Here is a 21,034-nt window from a genome sequence, read left to right as displayed (position 1 = left end):
CGATATGTAGATTTACACTAATACCTATTTCTGTTCTCATTTCACTCATCTTAGCATGAGGGCTTATGAAAGACCTTGACCGAGAATTATAAGCATGTGCTGAGTCAATTGGTCAATTAACTAGTGTTCAAGAGAAAACTAAATGATGTACGCCAGCATAGCTTACCGACGGCCAAAATAGGTAGGTTTAGCGCCAATTTAAGATTCACTGTCAATTGCCGCTTAAACTGCATTTATTCTGAACCAATGAATTACACGCGACGTCATTACATAATACAAGATGTTGACCTTTAGTGGCCTGACTACGTCATGATAACGCATAATAGACTCGCCGCAGCCCAGGAGTGTTACTGCAATCGCTTGCCGAGCGCAATCAAGTTAAACATTACAGCGAACCAGTATAAGCGCCCTTCTGTATTACGCATAGTAATTAATATGATTGAGGTTAAAGCTGTATGCTGGTTTACATGAGAACTCGACTCTGTAAGCAATGGTAATTTGCGGCCAGGCGTGCGCTTGCATTATTAAACGAACCTGGTGAACCAAACGGCTGCTTTTAATTTTATGCCCGACTTTTAAAACCTTAGCGCAGGGGAATGGGGTTGGCCAGTCGAAATATTTAGCACAATTTGCCCTGTCAATCTCTAAAATTGTGTCAAATTTTAATTTTTTAAAGGAATTTTATGCCCTAGATGCAAGCCCTTTAAGCAAAATCTCATAGAAATGGGGCAAGCTATGATGGCGCCATCTATGCAAACCTTTGACAGTTGCCAACCCCATTGTTCCAGCTCCAGCACTATGTTTAGATATATCCCAGCCGATATGAAGGGTCGAATTGAATTATTGATACCGTTCAGCGAGCCGCTGTTACGAGGAATAAAGTGGCTTTTATGTATTCAGTTACATTGATATGATAGGAACTGATTTAATTTTCCCACACTTTCTTCCTTTTCATCATTTTTTGTTAAAGTCGTAAATTGACTTGCTACCGTATCTTATCTGTAAAACGTAATAGCTATGGGCATTATTAGATGACGCTGTCTTGACGAAATATGACTTCTATTTTTAGGGTTCCGTACCCAAAGCGGACCCTATTACTAAGACTCCGCTGTCCGTCTGTCTGTCACCAGGCTGTATCTCATGAACCGTGATAGCTAGGATATTTCTGTTGCCGCTATAACAACAAATACCTACTAAAAATTAAATTTGTACGGAACCCTGGGTGGGCGAGTCCGATTCGCACAGCGTCAGGTTATTAACATATTTTCCGTCTAAGCAAACTGTATACAGATTTGAAGTTAATGTATTGCTTGCTTCGCTTGCATTTTAAGAAGTTATAACAAATAAATTTGTATTCATTATATCTGCCAAGTTAAACCAGTTTGACAGCACTGGCTTCCCTCGAATGCGGCTGACCTGCAATGCGGCTGGAAAAAAAAGGCACAGTTTACAAACTGGGCATGTGAGGTATCATTTTCGTGTAATTTTTTGCGCTGAATCGAATGAGATCATACTTATAGGGTCAATATTTTGCGAGATATGTATGGTTTTTTGTACGCAACCCCCTGACCACACCCCCCGAAAAGGGGGTCAGAATCCTAAATATTGATAGGACTCATCAGATCCTCATTTCTAGTTCCAAGATAAAGATAAAAAACAAAGTTTCATGGATGTACATATTTTGCCGCCAAAATATGCTATTTTTCCTGTACTATACTACAAAAATGCTGAGTTAATAATCGTGCGCAGCAAATTGTAACTTCTGGATTGATTTAAATATTTATTTTCCAAAGTTACTTTCATATTTGGATTATATTCATGTATCTAGTACGATTTTAACATTATTGAAAATATTACATAACAGGTTCGAAACAAATTCAGGAAAACAGTAGGTATTTTAATCTGGTCGGGCTTTTACTATACTGTTTGATATTTTAACCAACCATCACTAAAATACACTGGAGCATGTCGAATACCCAGAATAACTCGAAATAATTTAATTAAAACAAAATTCAATCGGCGTTGCGAACTCGTGGTCAAAATAATATGTAGTTTGCTCAATTGCCCAAAACTACTGCGTCGCGTCGTGGTGAAAAATTAACAATTTGACTGTGAAACTCTTAGGTAAGTACCGTAAAAACCAATAATGTGTATTTTCTCTGTTAGCTTTTAAAATACTATGTTTGTATTACCGACGCTTTAAAATAGGCATTAAAACATTGAAAATAAGAATAAATATTAAAAAATAGGTATCTATCTGTTAATTTGTGTGAGGATCTCTTTTAAGGAGCTTATGCTAATTATGGTAAAATTATGTGTGTCGTTTATATGCTAATAGGAGTTATTACGGCGGTACGAATACAAAATACATTTCACGATAATTATGGCAGTATTAACCGTTGGAGTAGGTAAGTAGGGTAGTAAGGCCCACACTGCTGCAGACAGTTCGTAAACCTTATTACAAAAGGCATAAAGTCCACCGATGGACAGTTAAGAGTGTTGCTGTACTTACCTACATTCATAATAGGTATTTTCATAAACGATTTATACTATGAATAGAATAGAATAGAATAGAATAGAATTTCTTTATTTGCCAGAATACGTGTATAAGATGACAACAGAAAAGGTTTACATGTATCAGTATTCAGTCGAGGACACGAGATGCAAATAATTGACAATTTAATAATTTTAACATAAAATAAAAGTACAATATAGAAAATATTACGACAGAAATGAAAACAGTGGGTAATTTTTCCTGTTAAAAAAAACTAATAATAAGTTGGTAACAATTTGAATATTAAATAATAAAATGTCCATGAATAAATAAAACTAATATCGATAAGTTAAATTTTTTATATAAAAAGTCAAATTACAAAATGGATGTCGTGTATAATTTATTTAAAAGTCATTGGGAAATCATCTTATCCTCCTAATGAAGCTTATATATATCCTCGTAATGAAGGGTTTTAAGCCTGGCTCAAAACCCTTCATTACGAGGATATTGAGAACTTACTGAGTGTAATTCAATAATAGTAGATTGTGAACCAAGGGATGAAAGGCACTCAATTCTGCCGAGGTATTTTGGCGCTTGAACGCAGTGAGAGCGCCAATAGTCCGAGGCAGAAATTATGCCTTTCACCCGAGTTAAACACTCTACTTTTCATTTCGAAAACGAGGAAAGTAAAATGCATGTTTTTTTTAAAAAACATGACTAAGTATACATTTTTATAGTATTTCTTGAGGGTACTTTCAATTAACAATTTAGACAAAAGTATCGTTATATATGGAATGGAGAGTCAAATATCAGAATGAAAATTGTATAACAAATCCATTTAAACTCAAATTTCAATTGCTTATCTTAAAAAAATCGTACTTCGAACGTAAAATGTACATAGTGCAGACACATACTTATCATTTTCTGCACACCTTTTAGAACAACAATTACCCTCTTTCAGAGCATGAGAAATGAAAAATACATAACTCTCACACACGTACACTTACATACACCCGTTCACGCACATTCATTTCGCATTCCTTGTCTTAGATTGTTAAATAAGTGATTAATTAATTCTATTCTCATTTTTAGTTTCCATTTTTAATTTTATTCCGTTCTATTGTTTATGTAACCTTTTAGGCTATTGTGTAATTTCGCGCATTATGTGTAATTTTTAGGGTTCCGTACCCAAAGGGTAAAAACGGGACCCTATTACTAAGACTCCACTGTCCGTCTGTCCGTCTGTCAGTCTGTCCGTCTGTCTGTCACCACGCTGTATGTCATGAGCCGTGATGGCTAGACAGTTGAAATTTTCACAGATGCGTGCGAGTCCGACTTGCACTTGTCCGGTTTTTTCTTTTGATTTGGTTACCTACAATACTGGCAAGGCCTATGTAGTGTAGGAACTAGGAACCAGCTCTGTATAATAATGTGGAATCTTGGATTTTTTTAAATCGAGAGTGAATAGACATCTTTTAGGTAAGCATGATCCACCCTAGACTGCATCGGCACTTACCATCAGGTGAGATTGCGGTCAAATGCTTGCCTTTTTGTAATAAAAAAAATATGTTGTGTAAATAAATAATCTTTTAATCTTTTTTTTTAATTATTTTATCGTTTTACTCGGGAAATGTCAATGTTGCAGGTTTCAATCATTATTCTGAGGTATCTAGTACCGCTGATGTAGGTACCTATGAAAGTAATAAAAATAAATAAATAACAGACGAATGCGAACGTACACTGACATCAGAATGGTATCTAAATAATGTCATTTAGTTTAGTTAGCATTTCCCTCGTACTTTGTCCTTACATGTATGTATGTAAAAACTTTATTGTACAAAACACAAAAACACAAATATAGCACAGGACAGAAGAGGCAGTACAAAGGCGGACTTATCCCTTCCAGACCGGCTAGCATGAGTTGCGTTCACGCGCGCGAGTCCATACTTAGTCGAGCTATGTCCATGCTAGCAGCACAGTATTCATGTATTGGCGCGAGCGAGATGTACGATAGCTAAGCATAATTTAGTACGTACCTACGTATGACGTACGATGTCAGTGTAGTACGTTCGAAATGGCCTGTAAATACTGATGCCATTGTTCTCTTATTTTACGACCTTGACATTATATGACTTGGCTATTATATATCTATCTCTTCACTTTTTGTTGTGAGTACCATATATTATATTTTTACTAAGTAGAAGTACAACACATCATGCTACATATAATATGTTTACTTGCTTACTTTGATCTGAACATTCTGAACAAATAAAATAACCATTGCATAACAATAAACATGTTTGTGAGTGCGATTACGCCTTTAGCATTCGTTGGATTTACAAATGAAAGTCCAAAATTAAAAGGTCTGAATAAAACATATAATATAAGTTCTTTTAAAATGTCCACTTGGTTCCGGGAAGTATCTAATTAAATGGTTAATCGTTAACTCTTCTTGCCAATAATCGGATCGGATCGATCGGATATCTAACGAACACTAATTGTGTTAACAAGCACTAGCTACTTCCAATTAGCCCCAAGTCAACAAAAACTTCTTTACCTATACTGATATAGACCCTTACCTTAGGCTTAATTAACCGAGACATTCATTATGAATAAATTATAATTGTTAGTGGTCTAGGGAGTTTTTATAAGCAAGTTGATTATTTATTGTAAGATAATTAAAAATGTTACCTTTGTCAATAGTGGCTCAAAATCCACGAAAACAAATGGATTGGCGTAGTCAGTAGATTTCACGTTACTTATATTGGAACAAAATGTAAATAATTTATTTAATTTGCACACTACATTAAAAATAAAATACAGAATTTGAGAAAATCTTAAAAAATAATATAGTTACATGTAAAAAAACCGCAACGCAGGCTTCGTCAGGTGGCCACAAATACAAATCAGCAACAAGCTTCGTCCCAAAAATACCAATGATGATATCCGCAACAGGCTTCGTCACTTTTTTTTTTGTTGTTTGTTAATGTAAATACAAACTTACGAGTACCTATAAAAAATACCTATAAACATATATAATAAATATATATAATACCTTTTTGTGTTTCGTCGGTCGCATTTTTTTGTTCGTCTACTACGCAGTTCGTCCCTAATACGAGGCGATCATTTCGCGAATCGTCACTAGGCAGTTCGTCGATTTCGAGATGGTAGTTCCTACACTAAGCAATTTGCCTATTTGCCTTCGTCAGTGATTCCTACTGAGCTATAAGGCTGGTTTGGATCGCTCCGCACTGCCAAATCGTATGAGAAAGCTGTCCTACTCGAAAACGCTCCGAATTATTTACAAATTGGTCCGGTAATCCGCACGGACGGTCCGCGTGACACTAAAACCAGCCTAACGGAGCCAACGACGTCCCATAGTAGACACCTAGCCATTTCCAACAGGATCAAAGTTGAGTCATCCGGCCCTGTACCGACCGACTAAGACCTGGATTTTCGAGCACTTGGGACACTTGCAGAGATTCCTCCATTGTACCGCAGATACCAAAAACAGTTATATTGAGTGATAAAATCATAACACTTATATTAAAATGAATTATCCAGGTTAAATTCAAAATAAAGATAAAGACAAACGAGTAGGTAACCTACCTATCACAATCCATACTAATCCATACTAATATTATAAATGCGAAAGTCTGTCTGTCTGTCCGTCTGTGTGTTACCTCTTCACGCTTAAACCGCTGAACCGATTTAGTTGAAATTTGGCATAGAGATAGTTTGAGTCCCGGGGAAGGACATAGGATAGTTTTTATCCCGAAAATCATCTCTTAAGATAAGAGGATGAAAAGCGGGGTGGAATCATGGTGGAATTAAGATATTAATGAGTTGCCTAATATTTGTGTGCATATTATGCTCAAATTGAATGATTGCTATAAGACTTTCTCCAGGCGCTATTCTTACTCTAGCTGGGGTTACTAAGTCCACGCAGACGAAGTCGCGGGCAAAAGCTAGTTTATCCAATAATACAAACAGAAAACATTAATTACAAAATTTTCTTAGTTAGCTGACTGTGAAGATAGCCTGTACCTACCTAAACACTGCATTAATTTTCATTAAGCTATATGCAACAGTTGTTAGAGCTACCCCGCTTCAAACCAATTTTCAGACTCCGTTCATAATAAAAATGCAATTTTTATTTTAGTGTGCCTGAATTTAATTTTAAGTAAGGTAAACTCAATTTGCGCTAGCCTACATTTTCGATTGACCCCAAATTCAAAGTATCTCGTGTTTATAAGTTATTGAATAAAACTTGGAATTCATATTATGAGTATTTGGTGTTTATTTTCCCTCCGACCGCTTGGTCTTGGTCATGTCCGACATGTCGGACGACAACGAATTATATAATTCCTCGCTGTCCGATCACTTGGACTATAAGGAATTTTATATTGCACTTACTTCGACCATCGAGCCACGAGACATTGTATAATTACACTTAGTTCGAAACTGTCGGACTATGGAGACCGGAGGGATTCGTCACTTTTTTTTATTTAGTAAATAATATATATGACATATGACATCTATGGGCATTTTCACTTCAGTGTACCATTTACTTTTTTTCGAAAATCCATCAACTTTTGGGTTATTTCTACTCAGAATCACGAGGACATCGATTTAAAAAAAAAAAAATATGTCTCCAAAAAATGAAAGTTTTGTTACGCATTTTCACATACATTTTGTATGGACCGTTACAAAACTGACACCCAAAATTTGTATGAAAAACTGGGGCACATTTTTTTTGTTTGTCTCATTCAATATTACTCGTGACTGAGTAATATTGAGTAATATACCTATAACCCAAAACTTGATGGTTTGTGTAAAAAAAACTAAATGGTAGGGTGCGTTGGGTTAAGATTGAACGGGTTTTTCATGCGGGGAAGATGAAAAGTCGCCCGTAATGCTTCGGCATACGGAAGATTTTTTGTCTTACCCCTCATGAAAAACCCGTTCAATCTTACCCCAACAGGGTGCGTTGGGTTACCATTTTTTCTGAAAACCCCCCTATAAATAATGAATAAATAAATATTTATCCTATTTAATTTCCAGCGCACAAGCACAAGCCTCTGGGGCGAGTGGATGGGTGTGATGCACGGTGATGAGATGGAGTACGTGTTCGGGCATCCGCTTAACATGTCGCTGCAGTACCATACTAGGGAGCGGGACTTGGCCGCTCACATCATGCAGTCTTTCACTAGATTCGCTCTTACTGGGTATGATTATTTAACTAATTTGCTTTGTGTCATAGCCGATTTGTTATCGCTATTAGAATATTAAATCCGTCACTAATTTTATCAAGGTATTGTTACCTTAATTTAGGTAAGTATAATATAGGTACATTATCTTTATCTATAGAGCTCACCTCCACTTTTTATCCTCTATCGGCCCGATTCCCGACTCTAACAATGGGGTTGGCCGGTCGAAATAATTAGCAGATGGCGCCAGCATAGCTTGCCCTGTGAAACCCAAGAATTGTGTCAAATTTTTTTTTAATGCCCTGGATGCTAGCCCTTTAAGCCAAATCTCATAGAAAACGGGGCAAGCTATGATGGCGCCATCTCTGCAAACCTTTGACAGTTGCCAACCCCATTCTTATAAGTAACAGCGGCGGTACGATATCGATCTGTCAGTCAAAAGTGACATTTCTTTAACCAAAAAACGTCACTTTTGACACTAACAGTAACTACCGTACACAAAAATGACACTTCCTACCAAGGGCCTGACACTCTTTGATAGAGAAAGATAGTCCTATTGCGATTCCTATTAGAGGAAAGAGAAAATAATGCCATGCTTTGTCCTTATCACCGACCGGGTGGTATCATAGGTAGGCGATGGCGAAATACCGAAATTAATAAGAGTAAAAGAGAAAAAATCCTATGCTGCCCAAATTTTATATGAATATTCTTTCTCTTACCCCCGGTCGCTCGGTTGCGCGTCTATAACTACTTGTATATAAGTACTATGTCTATGCTTCCTACAAAACCGAAGTTTGACAGCGGGACGAATCATGTTGTCCCTTTCTTATGTATGGCACTGTCCCTTTTGGCTATTTAGGGCACTGCCCCTTTCGGCTATTTAGTTGTCAAGTTTAAGTATATTATCTTGTGTAACATCGCTCACCACGGCAAATAAGTGTGCAGGAATGCAGTTACTTGGAATAGGAATGCACAATTTAATAAGCTATTTTACAGTATAAAGAGACCCTAATTATTATGTACCTATGTGAAGAACTATGGACATTCTTTATTATTTTTTGTAATCATCAAAGTCATTTAATCTATAACATACCATAATGTCCATTTCCTATTTTTCTTGCAACTTTTACTTTGATCGCGCCTTTTCTATTGATTGCGGTTATAACAAAAGTCTTACTTAGTCTAAATCTACTAAGAAATTTCTTTCTTAAAATCTTGATTACAGAAGGAAAACTCGTTTAACTTTCATTCCACTTTCGGCGAAAAATCAGCTAAGCTTTAGAGATTACGCGAGAAATGTTTTCGATGTAGATAACGCTGTTTTACTCGTAGTAGTAGTTGTTGCCCGCGACTTCGTTTATTTGAAATTTTCTTTGCGCATTTTTTGTTACAGGCCCACTTGCACCATTCCACTAACCCGGGGTTAACCGGTTAAGCCTGGAGATACCATGGTTACAAGTACAATACGACGCTGGGTTAAGGGTTTAACCGCTTAATCCCGTGTTAGTGGGATGGTGCAAGTGGCACTGGGGGGTATGCAATTTACATGTTATATTAAGTGACCCGTAGTACAAATTTAGACTTTCTAAATTAAGTCGTTTTAACCCTGCGTTGATGTGTCAATCAGTTAGTCAGGACAATACATAGTATATATGTATATAGTTTATCAAACCAAACTGTCAGTTAAATAAGAACAAAAAAACTATACTTATCCTTTTCTTTTGGGTGCTAGTACTAGTGTAAGATAAAGATATAGTATTGTATTGTATTGTAGTTCGGGCGATTTTCCGCAACTCGACGACTGGCGCCTATTTTGCGTGACATGGGGGGGTGGGCTAGTCCTGCCAGCCCAGCTCCTCGAGGAAACCTATCAAACCTTTGATGTTGAGTAGGACCTCGGGGAGATCCGAGATGTTTTGCCCTGTATCGGGCCACTCCGCTGCACTCCAGCACCACGTGAGAGGCTGTTTCTTCTTTCTCCATGCATCCTCTGCATAGGGGACTGTCTGTGACACCTGTTATAAAAATATGTTTGTTAAATGGTCCATGACCTGTTATGACACTGGTTACCATGCTCAGTCGGGTCTTTCCTAATTGAAGGAGCACCCTTGTGAGCTTTCCGTTGATGCCAGGCATGGCTTGTTTGGCCTGTCTGCATCCAGTCTGGTTTAGCCAATGTTCTGTGTGTAGTTTCCTTATACGTGCCAGCAGCATTGAGCGTACCTTGCTAAACGGTATCGAGAGGATCGGTTCTGGGCCAATCGCTCCCGCACTCGATCCTTGCCTGGCAAGCTCGTCCGCAGCATCGTTACCCCTACGTCCTTTGATCCATTGTAGGGTGATCTTATTGTTATGACATACCACCATTAGTCGTTCGTGGCATTCGTGTATAAGTTTGGATGTGACTATATGGAATTTAAACTGAACATGTCGCGCGAGTGACTAAAACAAGTGAGTCTAAACCGTAAAATGATTTAATGTAACTATATGGCTTTTTAGAGCCATCAAGACTGCTCTACTTTCGGAGAGATATGGTATGACTCTCTCTGTCTATGTTTGAAATGAGACAGTCCTTTGACAAACTATAGATACTTACATAAAAATTGCTGCAATATTATTCACTGATTGGTAATTCAAAATTAAATCATTCTTGCACTTAAATATTTTAAAATGCGCTACAACATATTTCCTTTGAACTTTCAATGAAATGGAATCTATTAATAAGTTTTACATACGTAAGCAAATCAATACTTCAGAGTAAACTGTGCCAAAGATAAAACCAGGGGCCCGTTTCTCAAAATCTTGTAACTTGTAATACAAGCGGATGTCACTTTTTTACAGCTTTTGTTAGAAAGGTACTTCCACTTGTATTACAAGCTACAAGCTTCTGATAAACGGGCCCCAGAAGAACAAATTATGGCAACATAGTTTCGTAGGAAAATGTCAAGGCCACAGACTGATGAAGTCCTAAGATGTCAAAGGTCGTAAAGTTACGTAAAAGTCTGTCGGTAAATCTACGCTGCACTTGTGCGCTAACAAGTGTTCCGTGATAATAACATGTATTTCTTGATTTCCAGCAAACCAAACAAGCCAGAGGAGAAGTGGCCGCTGTACTCTCGCGCGTCACCTCACTACTACACATACACTGCTGACGGGACAAGCGGGCCGGCGGGGCCACGAGGCCCGCGCGCAAGTGCTTGCGCTTTTTGGAACGACTTCCTGAACAGGCTCAACGGTCTGAAAGGCATATAACTCGTCTTTTTCCTTCATGTCGTCTCAGCTTTGCTTATGCTTTTCTGAGTTGCTATTTATTTGTTTTCTTCAGTCCTAGACATTACAAAGACACTAAAGCCGGTTTCTTACACTATTCCTCATAACACTTTTCTACTTAGACAATGCCTTTCACGGGTGAGTGGCACGAAGGCGACGCACATTATCGACACTCGACACTAGTTTGGTCATTTAATTTAATTATTTTTTTTTGGCCCTACAGTGATCACTTTTATGTCACTCCCCACACTTTATTATGTAAAAAAATTATAAGGTGGCCATGATTTTTACATTAGTAAATGTGTTACTAATATTTAAGGAAAACTTAAACTTGTTATGTTTCATTCTTCATTAAAATACTATCAATAATAATATAATGCCACAAATTTTTTTATTCAGTCCTAGACATTACAAGGACACTAAAGCCGGTCTCTCACACTATTCCTCATCACAATTCTCTACTCAGACAAAGCCTTTCACGGGTGAGTGGCACGAAGGCGACACTCATTATAGTTATATGGATCGTAGTGGTATCCAATTATAATATAATTGGATACCACCTAATTATCATAAGGGCCGAGTGCGAGTGCAAATATCGCACGGGATACATATATTGGTGTGTAATTGCTATGGCAAGTCGTGAAGTCATATTTTGAGATACTGTTTTTGTGTAAATTTTATATGATGTATGATTTACTAACAACAGAAACAAGTTTTTTAAGTAAGTATTTACAGAGCACCCATGTACCATGAAAATATGTTAACTGTTCAACAAAATATTCAGCGTAGTCAAGTTAAAAAAACATTACGTTTGTTGTCGTAGTCACCTAAGACCCTTATATTTTCTCCATGTCTGTCTGTCTGTCTGTCCCAGGCTTTGCTCCGTGATCGTTAGTGATAGAAAGCTGCAATTTGGCATGGATACATAAATCATGCATGCATTGTCACAGAACGAGTGTCCCATACAAAATGTTTTATTTATTTTTGCTTTGTCCCAATAGTGTGCGGTTATATAGGTCTTTCAAAACGAATAAGGGTCTCCAAAAATATTTTTTGAAATAGTTAATATTTTCGGAAATAATCGCTCCGAAACAAAATAATGTGTTGTCGTCCCCTCCCAACCTCTAACTTATGAACCATGGGTCCAAAAAATATGAAAAAAAATCGAGAAACAAAAGCTTCATAAATACTTTCAATGAAAACTATAGCGAACATAAACTGTCCAGTAGTTTTTATTGCAAAAAATCTTCTTTTCTTAGTAAAAAGACGTACAAAGCGCTGCAAAGGTAGATACTCCCTTATGCTTGCAATGTACATGATATTTACTAATAGCTCCCGTTTGGCCTATTTTGACAGAATAGTAACTACGAAACCCTACACTGAGCATGGCCCGATATGCTCTTGGCCGAAAAAAAATTAAAAGATTTGTTTAAAAATGTTGCGGTTCTACTTACATGACAAATATAACAGTTGTAACGAGACCCAAAAATTTATATCATTTCCTTTTTAAAGATTTACATTAGAAAATGCTACATTTAGCCTTAGATACAAATATTTGTATTCCCCTAATTTGCATGTTAAGAAAATAAATATTAGAAAATAAATATTTGGAATTCTCTTACGCATTTGCTTTGTATATGAAGTTTAATGAGACTAATTGATGTCAATTATAATTCCAGAATTGGAGCGTGTTCCCTGCGATGGGGCAGTGACTGGACCCTACAGCAGTGTGGCCGGTACTACTCTCCCTGTGGTCCTGCTCACAGCGCTCGCCACCACCGCTGCCCTCTAAATAAAACAAAAAATACTAGAGTAGAAGTCGATGAAACAGAAAAAATGTGCTTCAAATGTGTTTCAGAAAAAAAACGTGTGTAACAAAAATGGTGAACAAACATATTTCTATGGAGATTGGATAATTGGATATTTTATAGCTAAAAAGAAATTTGAATGATATTTGGAATGACTGGCAAACGGAACTGATTCTTGTAGCTTAAGGTCTTAGCAAACGTACGCACTGGTTTTATATCAAGTTAATTTCTGTAGGTAGTATAATTTCCAATAATAGTAACATTTTAATTAAGGTAGGCACACGATGTTCCTTGTCTAGTTGTTTCGTCTGTTTGATGTTGCAAACATTTATTTTAATTGTAATTAATAATGATAAAATATTTAAAAAAAAAATGTTTGACGTTAGGGCAAACATGTACAAAAATGTTATTCGTAATTTTAATATTAAGAAGTGTACTGCTTGCGTGGGAGTATGCCATGCGAAGTATGTACCTATATTTAAGTGATAAACGTGTCAATAAAACAGTATAAAAAAAATTGAATTTGACAAAATGTAGCGCTTTTATAATATTTAAATTACGAACAACATACATGAGCTCAGTTTTTTAATGAAGAAAATTAAGTCTTTAAAATTTGTGTGTGTTATAATAAGTACAATACTATTAATTAGGAAATCTGTTGTAATAAGTTAAAATGCTTTGATTGTAAAAGCAATGCTTTCACTGAAGATTGGATTATCACTATACATATCAAGTGTGCCTCTGCTTGAATAGCAAAATAAAACATATCTTTATTCTAGTGAAATTTAGAATTTGATATAAATATATGAATATATTGTAAAAGTAGAGCGTATACTATGCGACGAATTTTTGTTGAGGTGTTTATTATTATATATAGGATGCTACTAAATGCGTACCACTCGAGGATCTTATGAACTTCAAATTCTTATGACTTCAAACAGATGATAGAATATTTTGTAAATAATACCTTTTTATGAATAAAATGCAAAGTTATTGTTACCTACTTACTAATGTAATATATATGAAAACGTAGACCTATGTTTTAATTTGAATAAAACGCACTTACTCGTATGTATAACTTACCTTCGTTTATAGGTGGGAACCTCTATTTTCTTTAGAATCTTTACCAAAATACTATACCTACCAATTTAATCTATAAATACAATAATTATTATGTACGTTTTAACATATGAATCGCGAATAAAAATATTAAATTTATCCATACTTTACATATAATAGGAAACAACCAGAAATATCAGTCTACCCTCTTGCTTACACTATGAGCCATAAAGTTTTCCTAAATCCCGTTGTAAGCCCTCACAAATTGCGGAATATGTCTAATCTGTAGCTTATAAATGCTTTAAGTGAAAATCGTCTTATGAATATATATTACGATTTATATATTTTTAAACATGAAATTTGTACCTACTAATTCGATAGGCATAATAAGGACGTATTGGTATTAGAAGTGATTGTCAATTACTACCGAGATGTGCGCATGGAATATGTGAGAGATACTTAGAAGGATTGCTAAATACGTGTACAAAATTTCGGGAAACAATATAGTAGGACTGTCCCTTGCATGTCAGTTGTCTATTCTACAACACTTAAATGTATGAAAGTAGCATTACGCATTACTGTAAATGACATGTTAAATATGATACTAAATCGAGTATGTATTTTAAGCTTCCCGCAAATTTATGAAATACATGTTTTAATCGCAACATAAAGAAATTCCATGATAAACTTATATCAATAATTATATTTAAAAAAAAAAACTAGTTCATGAATCAATTGAAATTAATTCAATCAATTGAAATGTTACGTATTATAAAATTTTAGCCAAAGATATTGGTCAATCTTGAAAGTACAGAAATAGGTACTACGCGATCGCCACACAATACATACAATTATTTATGTGGGGTGATCTGGGAAAAGTGTCACGGATATAACAAGATTTGATTAAGAAATATAACAAACATAGTCAAATTGGTACAAAAGTTTCTAGTTTGGACATTTAAAATAAATTTGGAAATTTTAATTTAATTTTTTGGCCCTACAGTGATCACTTTTATGTCACTCCCCACACTTTATTATGTAAACAAATTATAAGGTGGCCATGATTTTTACATTAATAAATATGTTACTAATATTAAAGGAAAACTTAAACTTGTTATCTTTCATTCTTCATTAAAAATACTATCAATAATAATTATAATGCCACAAAATTTTATTCCTGGTCACGTTTTATAATCTTCTTCTTCGCCTAGCCTTTTCCCATATCATGTGGGGTCGGCTCTCCTTGTCATTCTTCGCCAGGCGTATCTGTTCTGGGTCATCTAGACATCTACTTGGGCTTTCTTAAGGTCTTTTTCTATGACGGACATCCAGGTCGTAAGGGGTCTACCTCTGCCCGATCTTTTGGAACCGATGTTGATGTTAAAGACTTGTCTAGTCATGTGTTGGCCATACCACTTTAAGCGCGATTCGGAGAGCTTATCTTATATTGGCCAGATCTTAAAGCTGCCGCGGATGTGCTCGTTTCTCACCCTGTCGAGTAGTGACACCTCCCGCCCACCTCAACATCTTCAATTCGGTTATGTGCAGTTTTGTGGTATGGACCTTCTTCAAGGGTGAGTGCCGGTCTGATTGCGGACTTGTACACCTTTCCCTTCACACGCACCGGCATTCTACTGTCACCTTTCTTAAATCACCTATATAACTATTAAATATGCAAAGCTACATAAAATACCTGGTTTTCACAATAAAAATTCAGTCCCAGTAGCAATCACTAGTTGCTTCCAATAACAGCCATAAGCGCCACTTGCACCATTCCACTAAACCGGGGTTAACCGGTTAAACCTGGAGTTACCATGGTTATCAGTGCAATTTGACACTGGGTGAACGGTTTAACCGCTTAACCTCGGGTTAGTGTTACACTGACTATGATTGATATAACGGTTGAAGGGCTGTTACATTTATATGAAAAATCGCCCCGTTTATCAAATTTTGCAAAATTGTAAGTTGTACTTTGGTAGGCGTTCCTTTTTTCACTTTTTTTTATATTTCACTGCATTTATTAAAATTAGGTATGTGAATTTTTCCTCTCATAGATTATTAAAAAGTAGACACGAGAGTAATGTGCACACCGATTGCTTTTTATGCCTCTTCCGCATTTCAAGTCTTGGGAAAAGAAATAGGTACTATTTTGTCATTTTAATCGTGAAATTCCAAGGTGCCGAATTTGCTTTTATGATATCTTAACTTTGACATTAGTAAACTACATAATAAAACTTCAAAATTGTACAATGTTTAATTCATGAATTTATATGCCAATAATTTTTGAACGTTATTGTTTCCACTAAAAAATCAATACATATAGATTTCACGTCGCCATAATATTAGATGTATAAAAAACTGGATTATGTTAGGGAACTGACTGTACTTTTGTGAAAATTATATACTTGTATGTTGACAGACCTGAAAGTATTAAAATATAGTTAAATCGAAAATGATATCACCAGCGCTACTTATCATTATCACAAAGGTGAATGAACCTTCCGGCCGATTTCGACCATAGCGAAAGTAACGATATGGTTCATATGGTAACCATAAGTACTACTTGTTTACCAAGACTCCCAGAGAATGCGGAAAGGTTTTTACGTTGAATTAAGCACGATTTGAGAAGTTGTATGGGATAGCTTTAATTAGTTAATATTAAGATGTAAAGTGATCTAAATAAGGGTAAGCTAACGTAGTGATGTATAATAAAGTTTAATATAATGAATCTCATATCGTGTTACTAACAAAACGTATGTTGAAATATTCAGTAGTAATTGTAAATGTAAACACATTCAAGTAATACAAAACATGACATCATTGTTAAGTTATTAGTAAAACTTTCATACCTACTGTTTGTTTTTCATTATTTTTTAAGATATGCAAAGTTAAAAATAAAACAACAATATCTTAGCGTTATTTATGCACTAGTAGGTAATAACAAAATAGTCAGAGTTTATACAATTATAACAATATTTACTTACTAGAATATGAAATGTAATAATTTACGTAACTATGTAATGAAAAAAAATATTGACCATTCATATCTAGTTTGCTCTACATAATATGTATCTTATTATTTTTCAGGGCCTAAAATTCTTGTTCTTGATTCAGCAAAATATGGTGGTTGCATACGTACAGTTTATTATAATAGATTTATTGTAATCTACTCAATAGGTAGTATAGCTCGTAGTATTGGTAAATTAAGTTTAGATTGAATGTGATGCAATTAGTGGTTTTTGATAACTAAAGAACAACCGCTTAACCTCCTATTATTGTGGATGAAGTAAACACAATCCAGTAGATAAGACGACCTTTGGTATCAGAGACGACAAAATGACAAAAGTGCTAATCTATGTAGGTACTCGTAGGTGTTCAGTTCGTCATTATTTTAAATAGTATAGTATGTAGAACTACATTCGTAAAGACGTAACGAGATTGCGTTCTTATTAGTCTCATACAATTTGCATTACGTACTTGACTGCTACTATCATTGGTTATTCATAATATACATATTATAACACCTTTGTGAAATTACCTGTTTCAGTAGACAACGTTAAAATATTTAACCTAACTATAAAGTGCCGTTGTCTACAATACATTACGAAAATTAGTGCTCTTTATCATTTACTCGTCTCATATGATATAACATTCCATGTTTTCATTTTATTGAATAAGTATACCTAGTGGTTGGTAAAACGTTTTAGTTCAATAGAATATACATAGAAACTTCGTGCCATACAATTATTAGACGTGTAGAGATTTATAGAAAAATTATAACGGTGTATGTTTGTTAGGGAAGGTAAATGTTCAATGTTATTTGTAAAGCTTCTACCCGATATACGAACCGCTGTGTGCATTAGATTCTGCTAGAGTTGCTAAAGACTCACTCCGACGAGGGCTATAAAGAAACCTATCATGTGTATTTGCTTGATAGTGGCGCTTTGTAGCGTCGAGCGAAAATTGTTTATGATATGATACGAAATATACAATTCTAAACGAATTTTAGGATCGAGATAACAACACGAGTTGGAAATTCTATTTCTGCACGTATATGAACGTTTTACAATGCGTTATGCGAGAAAAAAATGTGACAACAATAATATTAATCTCTTAAGGGGACGCCGGACGATATCGGCCTGTCAGTTAGAACAAAAATTTGACAGCCCCGAACAACTGACAGGCCGATATCGTCCGGCGGACTGATAGTCAGTGGGCCAGTAGAAAATATCTGCCACCCGCGTGGTGCCGCACCGCTAGCCATGCCGCGTGGCCTAGCGCACTTACTTTTTTAAGCATAATAGAAAGATAGGCTCTCTGTGTCCTGGAAATACTACTTTATGTAGATCCACATTAAGGATTACTCACGATAGAGCAGTCCGAGTCCGGGCCGACGCTTCCGACACTTCGTTTTCTATGACGGGCGATCGGTGATCACGTGATGCTTCCTATAGGTATATGGATCTGAAGTGTCGGACGCCTCGGACCGTTCTAATACGACTCATCCTTTAAGTAGTACTTTCTAAGTATGTATATGCATTGGAAAATTATCAAAAAAGCGTCATTGTCGAGTGAATTCGCTAGGATCGAGGCCGTGGTTTTATGTTTAAATTTAAAACTCGACTCAATTTTAGCGACACTAATCTTAAGAGTTGTGATTTGATGCATATCCCTATCACTATCTATCTCATTAATTATTTAGTAAAATCGTCTCCATTCAATAATTTTCCGTATTGATTGACAATTTGATGTAATAATTTAGAGACTTATCTAGGATGGTCGAATCTTAAATAGGTTTAAAATCTTCCATTAAGACGACTCTACTTTGTGGAGGACCCGCGCGAAATCGCCTTTTCATACAAACGTAGTCCTCATTTTCCTCTCTAGATATTAACATTATTGAAAATATTTTGACGCAATTTGTTGTATATCAACCACAGCTATGCCCCTACGTTAGATTTGTTTCTAATTTTCAATTATTATAAGAGTTAAAAGCATATAAATATTTCTATGAAATTCTCTTTTCGCTCCTATTTTTTACAATGATCAAAAAATCTAAAAAAAGTCATACGTAGGGGCATAGCTGCTATGGTTAATATACATCAAATTATGTAAAAATATGTCCCATAATGTCAATTTCCACAGAGGAAAATGGGGACTACGTTTGTATGGAAACCCGGCCGTCCGCTTTCCTCTTAATTGAAGTCTGAACAGTTAAGTCGAGTTTTACAATTGAGTACTACCACCAGATTGACACTGACATATTCGCTAGAGTGTCCGTAACTCACGTTCTAATTCTATGCATCTCGCTCGTATCGCATATTAGTGCGAGGAAGAAATATAGAAATTAAGTTAGGTAGACGTTAGCGAATATGTCAGTTTGACACTGCTAAAGCAGTCGTGGTAAAGCTACTTACTATACTTGAGTCTTTACCAAGACTAGATAGTAGACACCGCTTTACATTAGGTGCTAATAAATGTATACATGTGGGTATGTGCACTATTTTTTTGTACTCTTGACAACTAAATGCGAATGACGTTGACAATATTTGTTTTATTTGTATCCAGGTGGCGTGCTTGGTTGTATCTGTAGGCTTTTCACATGTTAGATGAGTGTGATTTGGTGTGATTCTTTTAGAAATCCTGTTACATATTTTGTACTACATTTAAAAACGTATCAAGGTAGTATTCAGTCTAATGATATAAATTGATTGTAGAAAGATAGGTAGTCATCGTTATATTTTTTCAAAGCCAATTAGCGTTGACAGTCGTCGTATAAAGGGAAAGTCATAACGTGGAGTAAATTAACTTGAAAATGTTAAGCTGTGCTGTGTGTATTGATGACACAAAATAAATTATTAATCATTACGTACCTAAGAGGTTTTGGGTTTCACTTGCATACCTAAAAATAAGGAAGAATAATATGATCTTGAATTTCACTTAACTGTATTCATAATTAATTTAATTAAACGGCACTTGTTGGTTGACATTTAAATTTATAGAACAAAATATTTAAGTAGGGGAAAACTACTCAGTGATTGGCTTGGCACCAAAAGAAAAGGTGCCAATCATTAACGATATGCTAATTTACCCTATTTGAGCTTATTAGTTTCACAGTTCAAATCTTGCTTAAGAGTTCGGATATGATATTTCTTAAGAATTAGCTAACTATTAACTGCATTATGTAAATTTGTTTGTACAGTTATACAGAATTTTAATAATTTAATTGTTCTTCCTAAAGTGCGCGGGCACTGTAGTAAGAATAAATATTTTATCGGGATACTGTTAAACAATAGTTATAATATTTTGCTTTAAATATCCAATTAATATCTCTTACCTGGAAAATAATCAATAAATTGAATTAAAATGTGTTATTTCTTGTTTCACTTCCGAGTCCTGCTAAGATTTTAACCAATTTAATATGAATCAAGAGCCTTTGTAAAGAACTTTTGTAAAGAACTTTGGTTGTCAAAAGTTCACGTTACACATTTCTGTTACCAGGCGCCCTATACACACATTCATCCATACTAATATTATAAATGCGAAAGTCTGTCTGTCTGTCTGTCTGTGTGTTCCCTCTTCACGCTTAAACCGCTAAATCGATTTAGATCAAATTTGGAATAGAGATAGGTTGAGTCCCTGAGAAGGACATAGGATAGTTTTTATCCCGAAAATTATCCCTTAAGAAAGTAAAAAGCGGGGTGGAATTGAGATAATTAATGAAGTCTCTGCTAATTTGTGTGCTCAAATTGAATAATTGCTATAAGACTTTCTCCAGGCGCTATTCTTACTCTAGCTGGGGTTACTAAGTCCACGCAGACGAAGTCGCGGGCAAAAGCTAGTACTATATAATATTATAAATGCGAAAGACTGTCTGTCTGTCTGTGTGTTACCTCTTCACGCTTAAACCGCTGAACCGATTTAGTTTAAATTTGGCGCAGAGATAGTTTGAGTCCCGGGGGAGGACATAGGATAGCTTTTATCCCGAAAATAATCCCTTAGGAGGGTGAAAAGCGGGGTGGAATCATGGTGGAATTGAGATAATTAATGAGTTGCCTAATAATTTGTGTGCATGTTATGCTCAAACTGAATGATTGCTATAAGACTTTCTCCAGGCGCTATTCTTACTCTACCTGGGGTTACTAAATCCACGCAGACGAAGTCGCGGGCAAAAGCTAGTAGATATAATATTC

General features: G+C 35.7%; 2 protein-coding genes across 2 annotated transcripts in view; both read left to right on the top strand.

Annotated features, from left to right (window-relative positions):
• Positions 1–20,212, top strand: part of LOC134743536 (acetylcholinesterase-like) — an 88,593-nt gene extending 68,381 nt beyond the window's left edge. Inside the window, exons 5-7 of the mRNA XM_063677028.1 lie at positions 7,559–7,722; positions 10,782–10,939; positions 12,654–20,212. Coding sequence (XP_063533098.1) covers positions 7,559–7,722; positions 10,782–10,939; positions 12,654–12,766 — 435 coding nt within the window. The 3' untranslated portion in view covers positions 12,767–20,212. The remainder of the gene's footprint in view (positions 1–7,558; positions 7,723–10,781; positions 10,940–12,653) is intronic.
• LOC134743532 (serine protease nudel) overlaps positions 1–21,034 on the top strand; it is a 335,679-nt gene that overhangs the window by 213,821 nt on the left and 100,824 nt on the right. The gene's annotated exons all lie outside the window — the stretch shown is intronic.

The sequence above is a fragment of the Cydia strobilella genome, chromosome 8, assembly GCF_947568885.1.
Source record: "Cydia strobilella chromosome 8, ilCydStro3.1, whole genome shotgun sequence".
Classification (NCBI taxonomy): Eukaryota; Metazoa; Arthropoda; class Insecta; order Lepidoptera; family Tortricidae; genus Cydia; species Cydia strobilella.
Note: the sequence above shows the minus strand (reverse complement) of the source record. Positions and strands in the feature narration are given on the sequence as shown.